This window comes from Geotrypetes seraphini, chromosome 2, assembly GCF_902459505.1.
Source record: "Geotrypetes seraphini chromosome 2, aGeoSer1.1, whole genome shotgun sequence".
In the NCBI taxonomy this organism is placed as follows: Eukaryota; Metazoa; Chordata; class Amphibia; order Gymnophiona; family Dermophiidae; genus Geotrypetes; species Geotrypetes seraphini.
This window is the reverse complement of record NC_047085.1, coordinates 260,635,798-260,654,569: the sequence shown is the minus strand read 5'-3', so window position 1 is coordinate 260,654,569 and position 18,772 is coordinate 260,635,798. Positions and strand designations below refer to the sequence as shown.

General features: G+C 43.0%; 1 protein-coding gene across 1 annotated transcript in view; it reads right to left on the bottom strand.

Annotated features, from left to right (window-relative positions):
* The window catches only part of MIEF1 (mitochondrial elongation factor 1), a 47,615-nt gene that overhangs the window by 22,898 nt on the left and 5,945 nt on the right, over nt 1-18,772 (bottom strand). The window contains exons 2-5 of the mRNA XM_033929505.1: nt 13,555-13,909; nt 8,593-8,744; nt 5,882-6,062; nt 679-932 (exon numbers count right to left, since the gene is read on the bottom strand). Coding sequence (XP_033785396.1) covers nt 679-932; nt 5,882-6,062; nt 8,593-8,736 — 579 coding nt within the window. The 5' untranslated portion in view covers nt 8,737-8,744; nt 13,555-13,909. The remainder of the gene's footprint in view (nt 1-678; nt 933-5,881; nt 6,063-8,592; nt 8,745-13,554; nt 13,910-18,772) is intronic.

The following is an 18,772-nucleotide window of genomic DNA, read 5'->3' as shown; positions in this document are numbered from 1 at the left end:
TAATCAGCCACAGAGCCACTAGATTGGCTACCAAGGCAGTCTTATCTATTATACCTTATTAAAAAATGTTTAAAACTATTAAGATTTATATATCTAAGAACATAAGAATTGCCAGACTGGGACAGACCCAAGGTCCATCAAGCTCAGTATCCTGTTTCCAACAGTAGTTAACCCAGATCCCAAGTAGTAAAACAGGAATTCAGAAATAAAGAATGCTCTTTCACTTCTCATTGATCCATGTCATTGGTTCCTCAATTTTGTTGTTTTGATCATATAAAGAATGGAATTAAAATGTTAGAAGAACTAGTGGTAGCATAGGATCCACACAACTGAGCTGTCACACTGTAAAGGTGTGAATCAAACCAGTAGCTTGGGTATGTGCAGCAGGCTGTAATAACTAGGATCCTAGAAGCAAGTAGGGGAACCCTTACAGAGCTCTGATTAGGCATGGGAAAGACAAGATGCTGCACAAAACTAAATGGGAAATATTGTTTTCTTTTCTATCTAAGGGGGTAGAGTACTAAAGAGAGAAGAAATCTTACAGGGGTGGCATCTTTTCTTGCCAGCACTTCCTATGTATGTATGACAGCAGCTCCAATCAAGATTCTGGCTGCACCACTTTAGGTCAAGAGCAAATGAAAAACAACATACTGTGGCCAAGATCATCTCCAAGGTTACCTGCAGGTCATCATAGAGGCTGCCACTCAGATACATGTCACGCAAGGGCATGTCAGGAAGCTTGCTATGGATGAAGGTGCGCAACTCAGCACAGATGTCCATGGCAGCCTGCTTGGCACGGCTCTGCTCACCAGCCGGGATGGCCACATTTTTGCGGTAGTACGAGAAGAGTTTTTCCTGCATGGAAAGACGCAGTCGGGCTTTCTTGAGGTCCGTGGAGCTTTTCTTACTGGGGGGCTTGAGGTGAGGGAAGTCTAAAGTGGAAACAAGGAGGTTAATGATGAAAAATTAAAGGAACCAAGATTAAGCTATGTGCAGCAGACGGATGGGAACCCAGCTGAGAGCTGCCAGTGGAAGTTTTACAAGTATTGGGCAACCAATTTGGATGAGACTGTGGAGACTGAATGGGATTTGATTTATTATACCTTTCTTTCGTGGGATGGCTTAATTTTTGTTTTTTCTTTTGTTTGCTTCTTCTTAGTTGTACCTTGATGTAGTTTTTGTCTTTATCTATAGTACAATTTTTTTCTCTTCATCTCTCTTTGAGAATCGATTTTTCTTAGATATTTAATGTAACTTGGAATGTAAACCGCTGAGGTCTGTAATATGGTGTAGGCCAGTGGTTCCCAACCCTGTTCTGAAGGACCACCAGGCCAATCGGGTTTTCGGGCTAGCCCTAATGAATATGCATGGAGCAGATTTGCATGCCTGTCACTTCCATTATATGCAAATCTCTCTCATGTGATCCTGTGCATCAGAGGGAACGTGCTACTGAGGCTGGAGAGTGGCCTGCGAGGTTCTTTAAAGCCGGCCATGATCGCAGGCTGCTCTGAAGAGGAGGATCAGCGGCAGCGGTGAGCAAGGGCAGGAGGTGTGTTCCCTGCCGAGGACACGGGCAGGGAGAGAGCTTGCCTGCACTTCCGGTTGGTGAGTGAGGGTGGGAGGAGGGGAGTGGCCAGAATGTTCCCTGCCGCCGGGTTCTAAAATGGAACACAGCCACGGATCACACACCACAGCGGCAGGGATCAAGCTGTTTTAACAGCGCATGCGCCGGTAAGCTTTTATTATATAGGATTTGTTTTCTCAGGTACTTTAGCTAGATTGTGAACATTCGGGAAAGTTAGGGAATTTCCAAGTACCTAATTTTTACTTTTATTTTATTGTAACCCGTTCTGGGCTCTTGGGAGGACAGGCTATAAAAATGAATAAATAAATAAAACAAAAGATATACTTCCTATAATCTACAGACAATGCCTACTGATTATTTGTGAACTTGACAGACTTTCTAAGTTGCTAATAGAGAGCTGCACGGGAGCGGGGACGACGAGAATCCCGCGGGTTCCCCCTTCAGGTCATGGGGATCCTGTGGGTTCCCCCTTCGGGTCATGGGGATCCTGTGGGGACACCCCCTAGGGTCGCGGGGTTCGATGCACTCGAGCCGCGAGGTTCGTCTTCTTTTCCCTACCTGCCTACATGGAGGGAGAGAGACAACAACGGTAGAGGAAATGCTTTTATTTAGTGATTTTGCATCTGCTGTCTGTTCAGGAAGAAATGCATTTGTTTGGTTTTCTCTGGGGGTTGTACTGCTTGAAGAGTCGTGCATCTTACGGTTTGTTTGAATATTAGTACTTTTAAGTTTTTGGTCCTGCATTTGCATGGGGTTATTTGTTTTCTGGTAGAAATGAATGTTGAAAAGCATACAGTGTGCTTTCTGTATTTTAATCTTGTGGTTAACCATTATGTGTTTAATACGATTATATTGTATGTGTGTATATATGAAAAATGGATGGAAAAAATGGTGTTACAATTAGTACTATTATGGGGGTGGGGTCTGGGGTGGAGGTTGGTCGGCCCGGCGCTTCAGCATCCTCTTTATGGGGAAGGAAGCAGGGAGAACTCAGAACTTGGCGGCAGCCTGTTCCCCGATTGCGGCAGCAGTGGCAGCCTGTTCCCCAATGGCGGTGGCTTGGGGGAGGGGAGGGTGAAAGAAAGAAAGGGGGCAGGGAGAGAGAAAGAAAGGGGCAGGGTGAAAAAGAAAAAGTTGGGGGAGGGAATGAAGTCTGGACCAACTTTATGGAAAAATAAGTCTCCAGACAAAGGTAAAAAACGGAATTTATTGACTAAAATATGTTAGCTTTGGGAAATGTATATAGCAGATGTCTTTCTATTGTGTTCAAAATAAAAGGAAATGGTTTTATTTCTACAGTGTTGAAGTACTTGCTGACCCTTGCTGTGACTGGTGGGGATCCCCAAGCACCGCCAGCAGAGGACCTCCTCTAGAGACGGCCAGAACTCCCCTCCACCAAGCACAGCAGTCGCTGGCAACATCCATGAGCCACTGAGGTGCCAGCATCTGTGACTCAGGGACGCTACTGCTGCCTGCCAAGCTTGGCAAAAGGTGCCCCTGGCCAACTGCAAATGAAGTCTTCAGCTGACAGCTTAGGGGTTCTCATCAGCTGAGTATTTATATTTTATATTTACATTAGAGGCTCTGGTAGAAACCCGTTTACAAAGTATGTATTCTTCCCAATTAATATTTCCAAATAAAGTGTCTTTGCTTATTTGTAAATGGGTCTCTACCAGAGCCTTTAATTCAGTAGCATAATTAAATGAAATAACTATTTCTGAAGTTTATAGGGACGGGCGGGGATGGAGGGGATAACTCACGGGGACGGGTGGGATTTCTGTCCCCGCACAACTCTAGTTGCTAAACCAGAAAGATGGAACTGGAAATCTCCCTGTTAGACACCTATCTTCCTATCTACCTCCCTACTATAAGCAAGTCTCACCTCCCCTTCACAGCCTCTCCAGAATTTACTGCCATATGCTCTGCACTTTTCCATTTTTTTAAATGCTGCGGCTTGGTTACCATGAACCCTAAAGGAAAGGAAAACACTTAACTATACTTTAGTACTTTAAAATCAATGCCCAATTTATGCTGGCCTGGTAGTTTAATGCTGCAACACATAATCTGGGCTAAAGATGTTTTTATTTCAAATGTTTTCACAGTTGTAACTACCATATATACTCGAATATAAGATTATATTTTGGGGCCCCAAAATGGGTGTTCTCGTCTTATATTTGGGTCAGCGCTCACCCGCCCTGTTCCCGGACTTGCTGCAGGCCTCCATTGGCCTGTCCTATGACCTGGTGAGCCGGGACAGGAGGGATCCCTCTCATCTCCTGTCCTGGCCAACTCAGACAACTTTTCTACCTCCCTCCCGGGTCCCCCCCCCCCCACATACCTTTTTGAATCCCTGGTGTACCGGGCAGGAACGAGCTTTCCGCGCTACTGCCCCATGCTGAGCCGCTTTGAATGGCTGCTGCGAGTTCTTGCAGTCCAGCAGTGTACTGAGCAAGAGTGAGCTTTTTGAGCTCTTGCCCAGCGCTGACCCACTTGCTGAATGGCTGCCACCAGTTCTCACGGGACTTGTGAGAACTGGCAGCAGCCATTCAGGGAGCGGCTCAGGATCAGGCAAAAGCACAAAAAGCTCGCTCATACCTGGTATACTGCTGGGCCGTGAGAATTCAAAGCAGGAGCACAGGTTTGCTGATCACCAGGGATTCAAAAAGATACATGGGGGAAGGTGGGAGGAAGGTAAAAAAATTGTCAGTCGGCTGGGACAAGAAATGGGAGCAATCCCTCCTGGCCTACCACTTGCCTACCAGGTCATTCGAAGACAGAGTGGGGAGAAGACGCTGAAGGGAAATGGGGAAGACAGGAACCCCGCGAATTTTGAAAAACCGCAAATACGGTTTTTTGTGGGGGAGACTGGAGAGGGCAGTGGGAGAGAGCAGCCGGAGTGCCAGCGAGTGCAGGAAATCACTCGCTGTATGCTCCGACCACCTCTTCCTGCACTAATCGGGCATTACCAATCAGAAGCTGCGTGTCAAAGCAGCTCCTGATTGGCAAGGAGCGACTTAGTGCAGGAAGAGGTGGTCGGAGCATACAGTGAGTGATCTTTCACTCGCCGGTGCTCCAGCTGCTCTCTCCTGCCTCTTCAGCTGTCCTCTCCTTGTTGGCGGTTTGTGGTCGGAAAATACAGCGAACCGCTGACTGCGGGAACACTGTACTGTACTATCCACCTAAACCCCAAAAGTTCCAGGCAGATTAGATATAGCTAGGCATTCCCTAGGAAAACAGCAAATAATATATTTTATATTGACTAAGTTACTCAAACTTACAAGCACCAGCTACAGGTCTGCTGTACTGAATCTATTTCTTGCTGTTCCCTTATTTCAGTGTGTTTCTCAAGTTAGTCCTAGACTACCTTCTTGCCAGTCAGATTTTTAGGATATCCACAATGAATAGGCATGAGATTGGTTTGCATACATTGCCTCCACCGTATGCAAATCTTTTCCATGCATATTCATTGTGGATATCCAGAAAACGTGACTGGCAAGGGGTAAGGTTACTCCAGGACCGACTTGAGAAACACTGCCTTATTTCTTCCCTGAGGGTCTACACCAGAGGTAAGCAGTTCTGGCCCTGAATGCTGCAGGTCCGTCAGGATGTCAAGATATCTACAATTAATATGCATGAGCTACAACTGGACACTATAAGTCATTCTAATGCTACTCCTTCAAATGGTGGTATAAAAAAATCACTTAATTAAAATGTAAATGCATCTCATGCATATTCAATATGGATGTCTGAAATACTCAACTGGATAATGGCAGTAAAGGACCGGAGTTTACATCTTTCCCAGTGTCTATCCCACTTAAGATGCAGTTAGCCTGGCATCTGATTCAAGTAGCACTCCATACCCAAGATTCTCTCTACTAACCCAATGCCATCTCTGTAGAACAAGAACCCGCGCTGGATACCAAACTACGAACGCCAGTGCAAACAATTTCACTTTGCAGTCAGTACTAGCAAAAAGCCCCAAGATCCCCACACTAGACCCAGGCCTTTCTGTTCTCTAGAGAGCAGGCATGGGATTCCCCTGTGATCCTGCCAGAACTATAGATGCCACATAGAAGCAGTCAGCAGCAGCAGTGATGAGACAAAAGTCATGATAGATCCGAGGTATAACAAGTGGAGCAACATGTAACTTCAGACTCTTCAGACATCTCAATCCTGTGATCTCCTGACAGACACAGCTCCTGCACCAAAAGCAGCACTTCACGTAATGAGGCACAATCAAATTCAGAATCTAAATGGTACCCAGGGTATGTTTCTGAGATCTAAACCTCCTCTAACCTGGATCAAATGCCGTTGGCTCCGTAGGCAGGCTCTGCAGTGAGCGACTGATGTTGTTTTTCATATCTTTGTTCAGCATACGAGATGATGACCCCATCCAGGAAGGCTCCTCCCAGCTCCTTTTGCCAGCCTGGCTCATCCTGGAAGGGCTGGCAGGGGCACTAAGGGCCCTGTCATACATCTGAAACCAGAGCAAAACAAGGCATGAGAGATGGCTACAGTTACCAGGAAAACTTGCTCTGCTCCTTATCTCCTAGCCAACTCCAGTCACACTCTCCCTACACTGTTCCATTATAGACCCCTGGGTCATGTTTATCACCCCCCAAATTCACTGGCAGGCCAAATGCTCAAAACCTAATGCCAGTGCTAAGGGCAATTAGCGTCAATGTTAGTGTACCACCCAATGCTCTAATGGCTTCCCTTATTTGGTCGTTAGCTCCACTCAGTGCATCCAGAATGCACCATGCAGGATGGAGTGCCACCATTTTGATGCTGCCCTTGGAGAGAGAAGGGAAGGATGCCTACTCTCTCCTCCTTGCTTTCTCAAAGGTATGTTTGGGGCTATGGGTTGGGGGGGGCGGGGGTAGGGAGTCCACAACTGGTCAGGCATCTTACTGGAACAATTGTCAGCGGGACTGGAAGGGGTCCACCAGACCACCAAGAGCATTTTTTTAAGGGGGGGATTGTTCAAAATGTTGGTTTCTTGGGGGGGGGGGGGGGTATGTCAACTTTCTGTCAGTGTCTGAGCCAATCAGTGCTCAGGCATTGACAGGAAAATAGTGCAGAAGAGTGAGCAGCAAATTACTACCACAATTCTAACATAGCATGAATTTGCATGATCATTACTCTGAGTATGCTGTGCTGATTTTTCAGCACTGGATTTGCAGTAGAGTTTCCTCTACAGCAAATCTTTTGAGCATGGGCCCTAGGGAGCATAACACACACCCAAAGGAAGTTGCTCAGGTAAACACAGGAATGCAATGAAGCAGCCTGCTGGCTGAGTCATAGACACTGGAAGCCGTAAGTCACCTCTTCTAGCTACCAGTATTCTTTATTTCAGGTTCAGTTCACCTCTCTTTTTAGTGACTTTCTTTCCGCTTTATTAGTTTCATACTGTTAAATAAAATTATATGTTCCAGAGAGGTAGACATGTTTGTCATTTTTCCCTGCTAGAGACCATGGGTTCTGAATAAGAGAGTTGAAAAGGACAGAAATTTTGCCCATCCCTAATGGAATCTAAGATCCATTCCATCCCCACCCTTCCCTCAAATAATCTCCTCAATCCCCACCCATATCTGCAGTTGACACTATTTACTTGCTCACATCCTTCTGTTTCCTCCCAATCCCAACAGCCTCCCGTGGATTTTTTGAATGGTATTCACTATTCAATCTGCTTGTCAAGCTTCAGTCTGGTGTTTTAGCTCCCTCTCTGGGCATCCCATGTCTCATTCTGGCACTCCAATTGCCTCTCTCAGTGCATGCCAAGCCTCATTCCAGAGTCACTAAAGATCCTGACTACACTCTCACAGGAATCCTGTGGCAACTTCTTCCATCCCCTCAGGAATTCCACAATCCTCATTCCCATGCAGCTTTCAGGATATTTGCAATAAATACGTATGAGGTAAATTTGCATACATTGAAGAAAGCACAAGCAACTTATCTCATGCACATCCATTGTGGATATCCAAGGACACAAGATATCTACAGGTTATCAAGGCCTGGGTTAAGAATCCCTAGTCTAGACTAAATGATATGTTGAGACATGAGATTCTGAAGAGACAAATCTATCTACTTCACATATTTAATGAATTTAACTCTTCTTGAAAACTCATGCCTCAATGAATAGCTTAGGCAAAAAGGCACCAGCAGTCTCCAAGCTTATAACAACCTCACCATTGTGCTCTTTCAGAGAACGCTTCGCCTCACCTAATCTCAGATCACGGTCTTTCCAGTACTGCCTCCAGACCTCTCAATCATACTCTCCTGTCTATCCCCAAGACTTCCACTCAAGCCTGTTCTCCCACTGCACCTCCTTACCCATCTCCAGATCCCACTTCAAACTGAACCTTCTTCCATTCAGTTATTTTCTTATATTTAAAGCATTTATATACCCCATATCTCAAAGGGAAGCAGCTCACATTATTGCACAGTATCCGTAACTAACAATAAAAATACATTCAATATTTAGATACAGTATAACCATCCAAAAAACCCACTGACTCAACATAAGCCAATAATCAGTTATTTCACATAACTCAAATGTTAAAACTTTACATATCTGGAATAAAAGTTCCATGTGGGTTATCTTCTCAATTCCTTTCTTTTGCAACAATCCCTCCAGCTCCCTCCCTTTCCTTTTCACTGCTACAAAGAATCTCGGGGTTCCTTATCTTCTTACTCATGAGGGATCTATACTAATCATTTTATTCCTATGAACCTTGCTGCAGATAACACACTAATGTTTAGTAAAAACACCCCTACAATGCCCTAACCTCCCTCCCAACCTTTTCTAGTTTTTTTATGCTGCCTTGGCCTCAGCCTCATCTTGTCGCATCAAGATTCTATATGTTCTAATCTATTTAGTGCATATCCATTCTTAATGCTTTGTAATCCTAGGATGTTATATAAAAGGTATCCTTCCCCCCCCCCCTTGCTTCTTTTCAAATGTTTTCTACAACCTCATATGAGCAACCTGAGACTTGCCCCCTTACCCGTTTGACAGCCAGTGTTGCAATACCCAGCATGGCAGCTCCTCCAACCCCCAGCACCAGTCGAGCATTGGAGAGCATAAAGTCGATAGCTGTGCCAATGCCATTGTCTTCCTTCTTCCCCTTTCGCTCCCCTGCACCAGCCATCCTTGTGCCTGCAAAACAGAAACTGGTCAAATGCTGCCCTGGACTTCAAATACTGCTCCCACTCCTTCACTACTACACCAACAAAACTCCAGTTCTCTGCTGGCAGCGATACTCCTCCCTCTTACTGCCAGCAGCAGGCAGTTCTCCCTCATGCTCAGAACTGGTGCATCATCTGTTAAAAAAAATTTAAAAAAACCATACCATACCATACATTTTCTTCTATACTGCAAGTTTTGACAAGGATTCAATGTGGCTTACAATAAGATTTCTAATCAGTGGTTATGAACAATGAATTACAAGTTTGAAGAAGCAGAAGGGCCACAGACCTTGGCTTTTCAGAATATCTGAAGTAAACAGCAATCATATATAGCTCCATTGGTATCTTGTTTAGGGCTCTTAAGGACTAGCATGGAAAGTCTCTGCCCTAAATGTGGTGAGAGAAGAGCCCATGAAGGCTCTCCTGAGCAGCCACATGCTTGACAGCATACAGAGCCAGCATCAGGGAGTGTCTGCCATTTGCTCTGGTCTCACAAGGTCCTGCGCGAGCAGAGACACACACAAAGGCAGTGTTTCTTGAATCAACACTTGCCAGTTTATTCTTAACACGTGAAATACAGGCCTGCCTAACTTGAAACAAAATCAAGGCATCCTGGATTTGAAGAAGGCAGAAACCACAAGTGTGCATCTCAAGTTTAAAAAAAGACTGGAAACTGGAGGTTCCACACAGCACTCTGGCAGAGAACGTTGCAGCCATCTAAATATATTTGTCTCTACAGCTCATGAAAATATTACCATTGATATAGATTGCATCCATCTTTGCATTCTAAACCCACTATCTTGCCAGCAAATGTTACCAACACAAAGCTCAGCACTGCTGCCTCCTCCATCCCCCTTCCCTCTCAGAGGTCAGACTAAGAAGCCAGAAATCCCTTCAGATGACCTGAGAGTATAGGGATGCTTCTCTCTTTTGGCACATGCCCCCTTTTCCAACCTCTTCCCACATTAAGAATCAGTCTCAGTACCACGTAAGAAGCGCAGAGTGGTGGTGATCGGGGTTTCACTACTGAGAGGCACCGAGGGACCAATTTGCAGATCAGACTTACAATCAAGAGAGGTTTGCTGTTTGCCGGGGGCCAGGATCCGGGATGTAACCGCTTGCCTGGACAGACTCATCAAGCCCCAGGACCACTTCCCTATGCTTCTCATCCACATTGGAACTAACGACACTGCCAGGAACACCCAGGAGAGCATACAAGAAGACTTTAGAGCCCTGGGTGAGAAGCTGAGGAGGATGGATGCACAGGTGGTCTTCTCCTCGATCCTCCCAGTGAGGGGCAAGGGTAGAGCCAGGGAGGAGCGCATCCAGAGGGCTAACGACTGGCTGCGAGGATGGTGCAAGGAGATGAACTTCGGGTTCCTGCACCATGGAGAGGCACTACAAGGACCACAAGGATCAGACGGGCTACACCTGACCAGAAGAGGGAAGAACATCCTTGGACACCGACTAGCCCGCCTACTTCACAGGGCTTTAAACTAGGTAAGTTGGGGGAGGGTACAGGCTCAAACAACCCACCTGGCGAGCTAGGCTGCCAATACTTTTTTGAGACTGGGGTAAGTGGACACCAAAATTCTGGGTCTGGGGCGAGTACACATATTTCCAAGTCTGGGGTGGGTACATGCTGTGATTCGGGGTCTAGGGAGGGTACACACATTGCAAATTATACCAAAAGAGTCTAAGTAGCTCAAGCGGGAATTCCCCCACAGGGTACACACATTTCTGAGTCTGGGGTAGGTGCTCATATTACAGCTAGTACTAAAAGTGTTCAAGTACCTCAAGTGGGAATATCCCCACAGAAACTTAGCGAACATGCGACATGGAAAGCCATGTACGTCAACGCCCACAGTTTGGGCAACAAGATCCTAGAATTAGAGACTGAAATGAGGAACGCTGACCTGGATGTGGTGGCGATATCTGAGACCTGTCTCACGGACTCCCACGGGTGGGACATGGTCATACCGGGCTACAATTTACTTCGCCGTGACAGGGAGGGCAAAATGGGAGGAGGTGTAGCACTATATACTAAAGATGACATTAAATTCACCAGAATCGCAGATGTCAGGTACACAGGGGAATCCCTTTGGGTAAATTTGGCCAGGGGGAAAGACAAATGCCTGTATCTTGGCGTAATATACAGACCCCCAAGACAACAGGATGACCTGGACATGGAATTGATCAGAGACAGAGAATATCACCTTGCGTGGGGATACAGTACTGTTAGGTGACTTCAATATGCCTGATGTGGATTGGAACACACTTTCCTCTGCATCCAGCAGCAGCAGGAGGCTATTGAACTCTATGAAGGGAGCAAGACTGAGACAACTGGTATTGGAGCCAACAAGGGAGCAGGCAATACTGGACCTGTTACTTACCAATGGCGAAAGTGTCACAGAGGTCTCAGTGGGCGAAGCGTTGGCCTCCAGTGACCACAACATGGTATGGTTCAATCTCAAAAAGGGGTTCGCCAAATCTAACACATTGACCAAGGTCCTCAGCTTCAAGGACACCAACTTCGAGGGCATGGGGGAATTCATCCATCATGCGCTACAAAACCAAGCAGTAACAAATAACGTAGAAGAAATGTTGTCAGCTCTGAAAGATACCATACAGGAGGCAACCAACCGCTATATAAAATCAGTAAGTAAACGGCAAAGGAACAATAAGCCACAGTGGTTCTCTGCGGAGATCTCGGGCCTCATAAGAGAAGAAAAGAGCGTTCATTTCTTACAAACAATCAGGGAATCAGGACTCGAGAGAAGACTACCTGGCCAAGGCAAGAGCCATCAAAACAGCAGTTAGAGAGGCCAAATTCCGAAACGAGGAGACGTTAGCGAAGATCAAGAAGGGTGATAAATCCTTCTTCAGGTATATTAGTGACAGAAACAGAAACACAGGCGGGATAGTACGCCTTAGGAAACCAGACGGGAACTATGTAGAAGCAGACTCGGAAAAGGCTAAACTTTTAAACGAATACTTCTGTTCGGTCTTCACCCGCGAGGCGCTGGGATCCGGCCCTCAGCTACAGACAAGGGATGGCTCAGTAGACCCGTTTAATAATTTCGAGTTTACGCCAAGCAGTGTCTACTGTGAGCTGTCTAAACTCAAGGTTAACAAAGCGATGGGGCCAGACAACCTACACCCCAGGGTGCTCAGGGAGTTGAGTGACGTCTTGGCGGAACCACTATCCGCGCTCTTCAATCTCTCCCTTAGTACGGGTATAGTCCCGTTGGACTGGAAAACGGCTAACGTCATTCCACTCCACAAAAAAGGTTGCAGGATGGAGGCTGCGAACTATAGACTGGTGAGTCTCACATCAATAGTGAGCAAGCTGATGGAAACTCTAATCAAACGCCAATTGGATACGATCCTGAACGAGGACAATCTACAGGATCCCCGTCAACATGGATTTACTATGGGGAGATCCTGCCAATCCAACCTGATCAGCTTCTTTGACTGGGTGACGAGGAAGCTGGATGTTGGGGAGCCCCTAGACATCGTATACTTAGACTTCAGCAAAGCTTTCGATAGCGTACCACACCGCAGGTTGTTGAGCAAAATGAGTTCTATAGGATTGGGTGACACATTGACAAAATGGGTTGAGAACTGGCTTGGAGGTAGGCTTCAGCGGGTGGTGGTGGTGAACGGCACCCCCTCTGAAACTACGGAGGTGATCAGTGGAGTGCCACAGGGCTCGGTCTTGGGCCCGATCCTGTTCAACATCTTTATGAGAGACTTGGCTGAAGGGCTTCGAGGTAAAATAACGTTATTCGCAGATGACGCCAAACTATGCAGAGTAGTAGACAGGAGTGCAACGGTCAAAAACTCAATGTCCGATAATATGACGCACAACCTACTCCTACTGGAGCGCTGGTCTAGGATCTGGCAACTAGGTTTCAATGCCAAAAAATACAAAGTCATGCACCTTGGCAGCCAAAATCCATGCAAAAGTTACACCCTTAATGTCGAGATCCTAACAAGGACTGTAGCAGAACGGGACTTAGGGGTGATCATCAGTGAAGACATGAAGACTGCCAATCAAGTGGAGCAGGCTTCATCTAAGGCTAGACAAATCATAGGATGTATCCGTAGGGGTTTCGTCAGCCGTAAGCCTGAAGTCATTATGCCATTGTATAGATCCATGGTGAGACCCCCATCTGGAATACTGTGTACAATTCTGGAGGCCTCATTACCGCAAAGATGTGCCGAGACTGGAGTCGGTCCAGCGAATGGCCACCCGGATGGTCTCGGGACTCAAGGACCTCCCGTACGAGGAATGGCTGGATAAGTTGCGGCTATACTCACTCGAGGAACGCAGAGAGAGAGGAGACATGATCGAGACGTTCAAATATCTCACGGGCCGTATCAAGGTGGAAGAAGATATCTTCTTTTTCAAAGGTCACACGGCTACAAAAGGGCACCCGTGGAAAATCAGGGGAGGGAAGCTGCACGGTGACACCAGGAAGTACTTTTTCACCGAGAGAGTGGTTGATCGCTGGAATAGTCTTCCACTTCAGGTGATCGAGGACACAGCGTGCCTGATTTTAAGACAAAACGGGATCGTCACGTGGGATATCTTCACAGAGAAAGGTAGGGGAGGGTCATTAGGGTGGGCAGACTAGATGGGCCGTGCCCTTATCTGCCGTCTGTTTCTATGTTTCTAATGTAGAACTTGAACTGCTCATGGGCCACACAAACTACCTAAGGATTGAGGCTACACATCATAAAACAACACATTTCTGTTAGCACACCTAGAAGCTTACCCCTCCACCAGGCTGTATGGCTTCCAACTAAAAAAGGGAACAGGTGTACATCGAAGCTTGTATCACCCCCCTCCTCTGCTCTGTGCAGTCTGGAGGAGTCTTGTGTCACACTTCTAGATAAGCCCTCCCAGCTTGGTTCTGAGGAAGAACTGTCCCTTCTCCAGCTGCCTCTCCTTGTCTTCGGGCTGGGTCAGCTGCTGGTTCTTGCGGAACTCATGCCGTACATAGGACAAATAGTAGTCTCGATCTGTGTACTGCAGCTGGCGGCCCTGGCGCAGCAGGGCACGATAAAGACTCAGGACTGCCTCCCGGGACCACCCTGCCATGACAAGACAAGGAAGAAGCCAGTATCATCCTGATGGGGGGAAAAAAGGAAGAAATGAATGCAGGCTACAGTCTTTATAAGATAATATTGATGCTCAGTGCAAGTCAGGATCCAGACACAACTGAACTGTCCTCAACAATTCCACACTTTAAAGCAAGTCCCTGGTGCAAAATAATAAGATACCCCTCATTCCCAAACAGGGCACCTTCTAAATGCTGCTTTGTGGCTTACGACTCATACCTGCTCAGTTCAGGGGTCATGAGCTATTTAACACTCAATTACTGTTCAGTGGAAATACACTAGGACAGAAAATGACTTTCAGCTGCAGTTAACACTTATGTTTGTGAATCTTGGCTAATAAAATAAATTTTCCTACACAAAACAATATTTAAAAATCTACTGATTATACGAGATACCCACAAATAAGTACTGGGCAATCCGGAGCATGCTGGTGAGGGCATGTCATCTAAGGATTGCTGACTGTGTACTGGATTTAAAAGTTGCTGACTGCTTGGGGGTGAGGGAGTTTGTTAAAGTTTGTACATAATATGCTAGAAAGAAATTACATGCAATGTCATAACCAAGTTTCCCCACAGGTCCACAGAGAGAACATAATATTGAACAGAGCTGTGTTAATTGTTTACTGTATTATGTGAAAAAGGTGATATTTCCCAATTTTTATTCTTGAAGAGGAATAGAATAAAAGTGCTCACCACATATTAGCTTTCCCATGTATTCACCATTATAGGACCCCTGAAGAAGACTTTTTGTCGAAACGCAGGCCGTGTTGGGTCCTGCATCCCTAGCAGATTAGGTCCTTTAAGGCTTTTATGTGGATTACTTTACTTTTATGTGGATTATTTTAGTGTACCTTTGGAACTTTGACATTTTCATATAAAGTCCATTAAGGAACATCGTCATTCCAGAGAGTTTCTTTTGGTTTCTTCTGGATTTTCTTCTCTGTGGATATTTTGGGGGTCATATTTTTTTGGTTTTTGATATGACTGCAGCAGCCTCTGAGGGAACACAGGATGGCATCTGAAAAGTATTTCCAGTCAGGGGAGTACCTGGGAAATATTCTTTCAAGTTTAGAGAACATGATATGATAAAACTCTGCTGCTGAGGGAAACATAGAAATAGGATGGCAGGTAAAGGCCAAATTGTCCCTCTAGTCTGCCCATCCATGGTAACTATTATCTCTTCTTCTCTTTAAGAGATCCCACGTGCCTATCTCAGGCTTTCTTGAAATCAGAGACAGTCTCTGGTTCCACCACCTCTTCCGGGAGACTGTTCCATGCATCAACCACCCTTTCTGTTAAAAAAAAAAAATGCAACAGGAGCTTCTCCACTGTTGGTCAGTTCTAAGAGAAAGAGGGAGAAGTTACTGCCATCTGTTGTATTTGAATCCCAGGTATCATGATGTCTTATGTTTTGTTTTTTTTAGTGTTGTGTGCTTTTTGCCCTCTGAAGCTCATGCCTCAGATCAGTTAGTCTATAACACTTCACCAGCCTTCTCATTTCCCCCATGCAGCTTTGTGGTTTTTCTGGTCTTCCACTTTAATTACTGTAATTCATCCTGATCTTTAAATGAAAAGGGCAATCACCCTGACCGAGGTGCCTCTGTTTATGCTCAGCAATTCAAGAGACGACAATGGTTACTTACAACGAGAAATTAGATATTAAGAGATCCTTGGGATAGACAGATTGCAGGTGAATTTAGAGCAGGGGTGTCAAAGTCCCTCCTCAAGGGTTGCAATCCAGTTGGGTTTTAAGGATTTCCCCAATGAATATGCATGAGATCTATTTGCATGCATTGTTTCCATTTTATGCTAATAGATCTCATGCATATTCATTGGGGAAATCCTGAAAACCCGACTGGCTTGCGGCCCTCGAGGAAGGATTTTAACACCCCTGACTTAGAGCCAATGAGAAGACCATGCATTCCTTTGCTTGGTTACTTAATTCTGGAGATTGCTAGGACAAAATGTATTTTTAAGAACATAAGAAAAGCCTACTGGGTCAGACCAAGATCAGAAAGTGGCTGGTTCAGGTTACAAGTACCCAGTAGATCTATTTTTTATTGTTCATTTCCAAGGATTAGCAATAGCTCTTCCAAGACTATTTGGCTAATAATCAGGTTTCAGGTTTTATTAAAATTTAATATACCGAGGGCGTGGCTTGGAGCGCGCACGATATGGCAGCCTAACTACAGCGCTCCCGTATCCAGGCAACAAACGGAACAAAATTAAAACTTCTACTTTTTCAAATCGCTAAAAAAAATACACTAAACAACGTCGGAGATGGCGAATATAAAGCAGGGGAAAACTGAAAAACCTTCAACATCGGGAATATCAGCAAAAAGAACAAAAGTCACTCCCCTGTCACCATCGAGTGTGCCGTTCCCGATGGAGACTGAAGAAATCACTGAAAAGGCTGATATAATGACTGAACTGTTTAAAATAAAACTTATGCTGACTGAAAACTCCAATAAAATATCTGAAGTAAAAGAAGAGCTTCTTAACATGAAACAAGAAATCCAAACTGAGAGACTGAGAATGACAGTGCTGGAAGAAAAAGTGGAGAGGTGTGAATCTTTCACACAGGAATATGACAAAGATAAAAAAGAAATAGCAGCTTTAAAAAATCAAATGGTGGACATGGAAAACCGAGGAAAAAGAAAGAACATAAGAATTTTGGGGCTGGCTGAAAATATTGAAGGAGGAGATCCTGTACAATTCCTAGAAAATCTGTTACCTAAACTGCTTCAGCTCAACTCAAAATGGCCGTTAGAAATTGAAAGAGCCCACAGAATCCCCACAAGAAAGCCAGTAAACCAAGCTGCTCCAAGACCTTTGATATTCAAGGTATTACGGTATCAACAAGCTCAAGAAATATTAAAAATGGCAAAAGCAAATAAAAACTTGAATTATAAAGGATCAAAACTGATTTTAGTACCGGATTTTGCTAAATATACTGCTAACATAAGAAAACAATTCCTCACATACAGACAGCAGCTGAAAGAAAAGGGATACATATATGGAATATATTATCCATCCACTATGAGAGTATCCAGTGGAAATAAATCCATATATTTTCAAGACCCGGCAAAACTGAAAGAATTTCTGACACAAAAAGATCCTAAGTTTATATAAATAACAGAACAATTCAGCTGAAGAAAGAAGAAAGAAGAAAGAAGAAAGAAGATGGGAAAAAAAGGGAAAATAAAGAAGATTATTAAAAGAAATGTTATCAACTGGAAATATAATTTATTGAAATAATGGATGCAATAATAGAACAATATTTAAAAATTAGCATCCACAATCATTAATATCATTAATTATTATTAATATTATTAAAAAAAAAAAAAAAAATATATATATTATTATTATCAAAATATAAATAAATTAATTATTTAAAAAAATATATATAAAATACAAGTTTTAATCAAAATAGATAATATATTCTATTATATAACATATTAAATTATTATGATAAAGGATCAATGAAATGATTTACAATGAAAATATCATTAAAATATTGAAAGGAAAAATTTATAATTGTTATATTGAGAATAAGATTTAAAAATGAAATATATTAATTATTATAAAAACAATATTTTAACACTGTATAAGAAAATTATAATTTTATGAAATATATACAAGAAAATAATTGATTATTGACAGAAATAATTAATAAAATAGATGTCTAATATAAAATTTTTATTTGATTTAATTATTCAGTCATATTAACTTATTATGAAAAATAAGAAAATAATGTAATGGAATGATAGATAATTAATAAAAGATGAATTTATTATAAAACTTATTTACTGACATAAAATGTATATTTTAATCAATTATTCATTCAAATTAATTCAGTATGAAGATGATCTATGAAAACGATTGAAATGCATTATAATTAAGATCAATATTATATATTTATATAATACTGGATATATTTAAGTTATATGATGATATAGATATAGATATATATAGAGAATAAGAGCTATATTTGAAATATGTTTATTTATTAGAAATATTATATTACAAGTATGCATGATATTGAATTTAATTTTATAATTCAAATATATTTAATTCTCAGTAAATTTATAAAATTTTATAGATTAAATGAATATAATTTTTAATAATATAAGGGTGGAAGTATATAGAATGTATTGAATTCAGAAATATATTTTAAATAATATAATGTATTATTAGTTGCCTGGAGATGGAGATGTAGGTTTTGCATGACCAATGCGTGTTCCAAATCAGAATAAGATAATGGGTGGGAGGGGAGGGAAAATAATGGGTGGGTTAGGGGATAAATTTTCAATGAATGTGCTAGGAGCTAATCATGTAAACAATCATAGAATATTGATTAAGTATAATTATTAATCAGATGGATCTAAAAATGTATTCGCTGAATGTCAATGGTTTAAATCATCCTATTAAGAAGAAGAAATTATTATCGTTCCTTAAAAATCAAAATGCGGATATTTATTTTATTCAAGAAACTCATCTTTCGGAAATTGAATCAAAAAAATTATCTGGAGGTTTTATTTCTAAATGTTTATTTGCACCGGCTTTAAAGAAAAAGGCTGGAGTGGCTGTTCTAATAAATAAAAAATGTAATGCAGATTTTAAACTAATTAATTATGATCCCTTAGGAAGATGGGTGCATGTCGAAATGGTTCTGGGAAATACTACCCTGAATTTATTCAATTTATATGCTCCTAATACGAATCAAATGGAGTTTTTTAAACAAATTCAACAATTGCTCTTACCACTGGCTACATCTAATTTAATAGTAGCAGGGGATTTCAATGCTGTAATGGATCCGATATTGGATAAAAAACCAAGTAAAGTTATGAAATCATTAGGCTTAGATAATTTG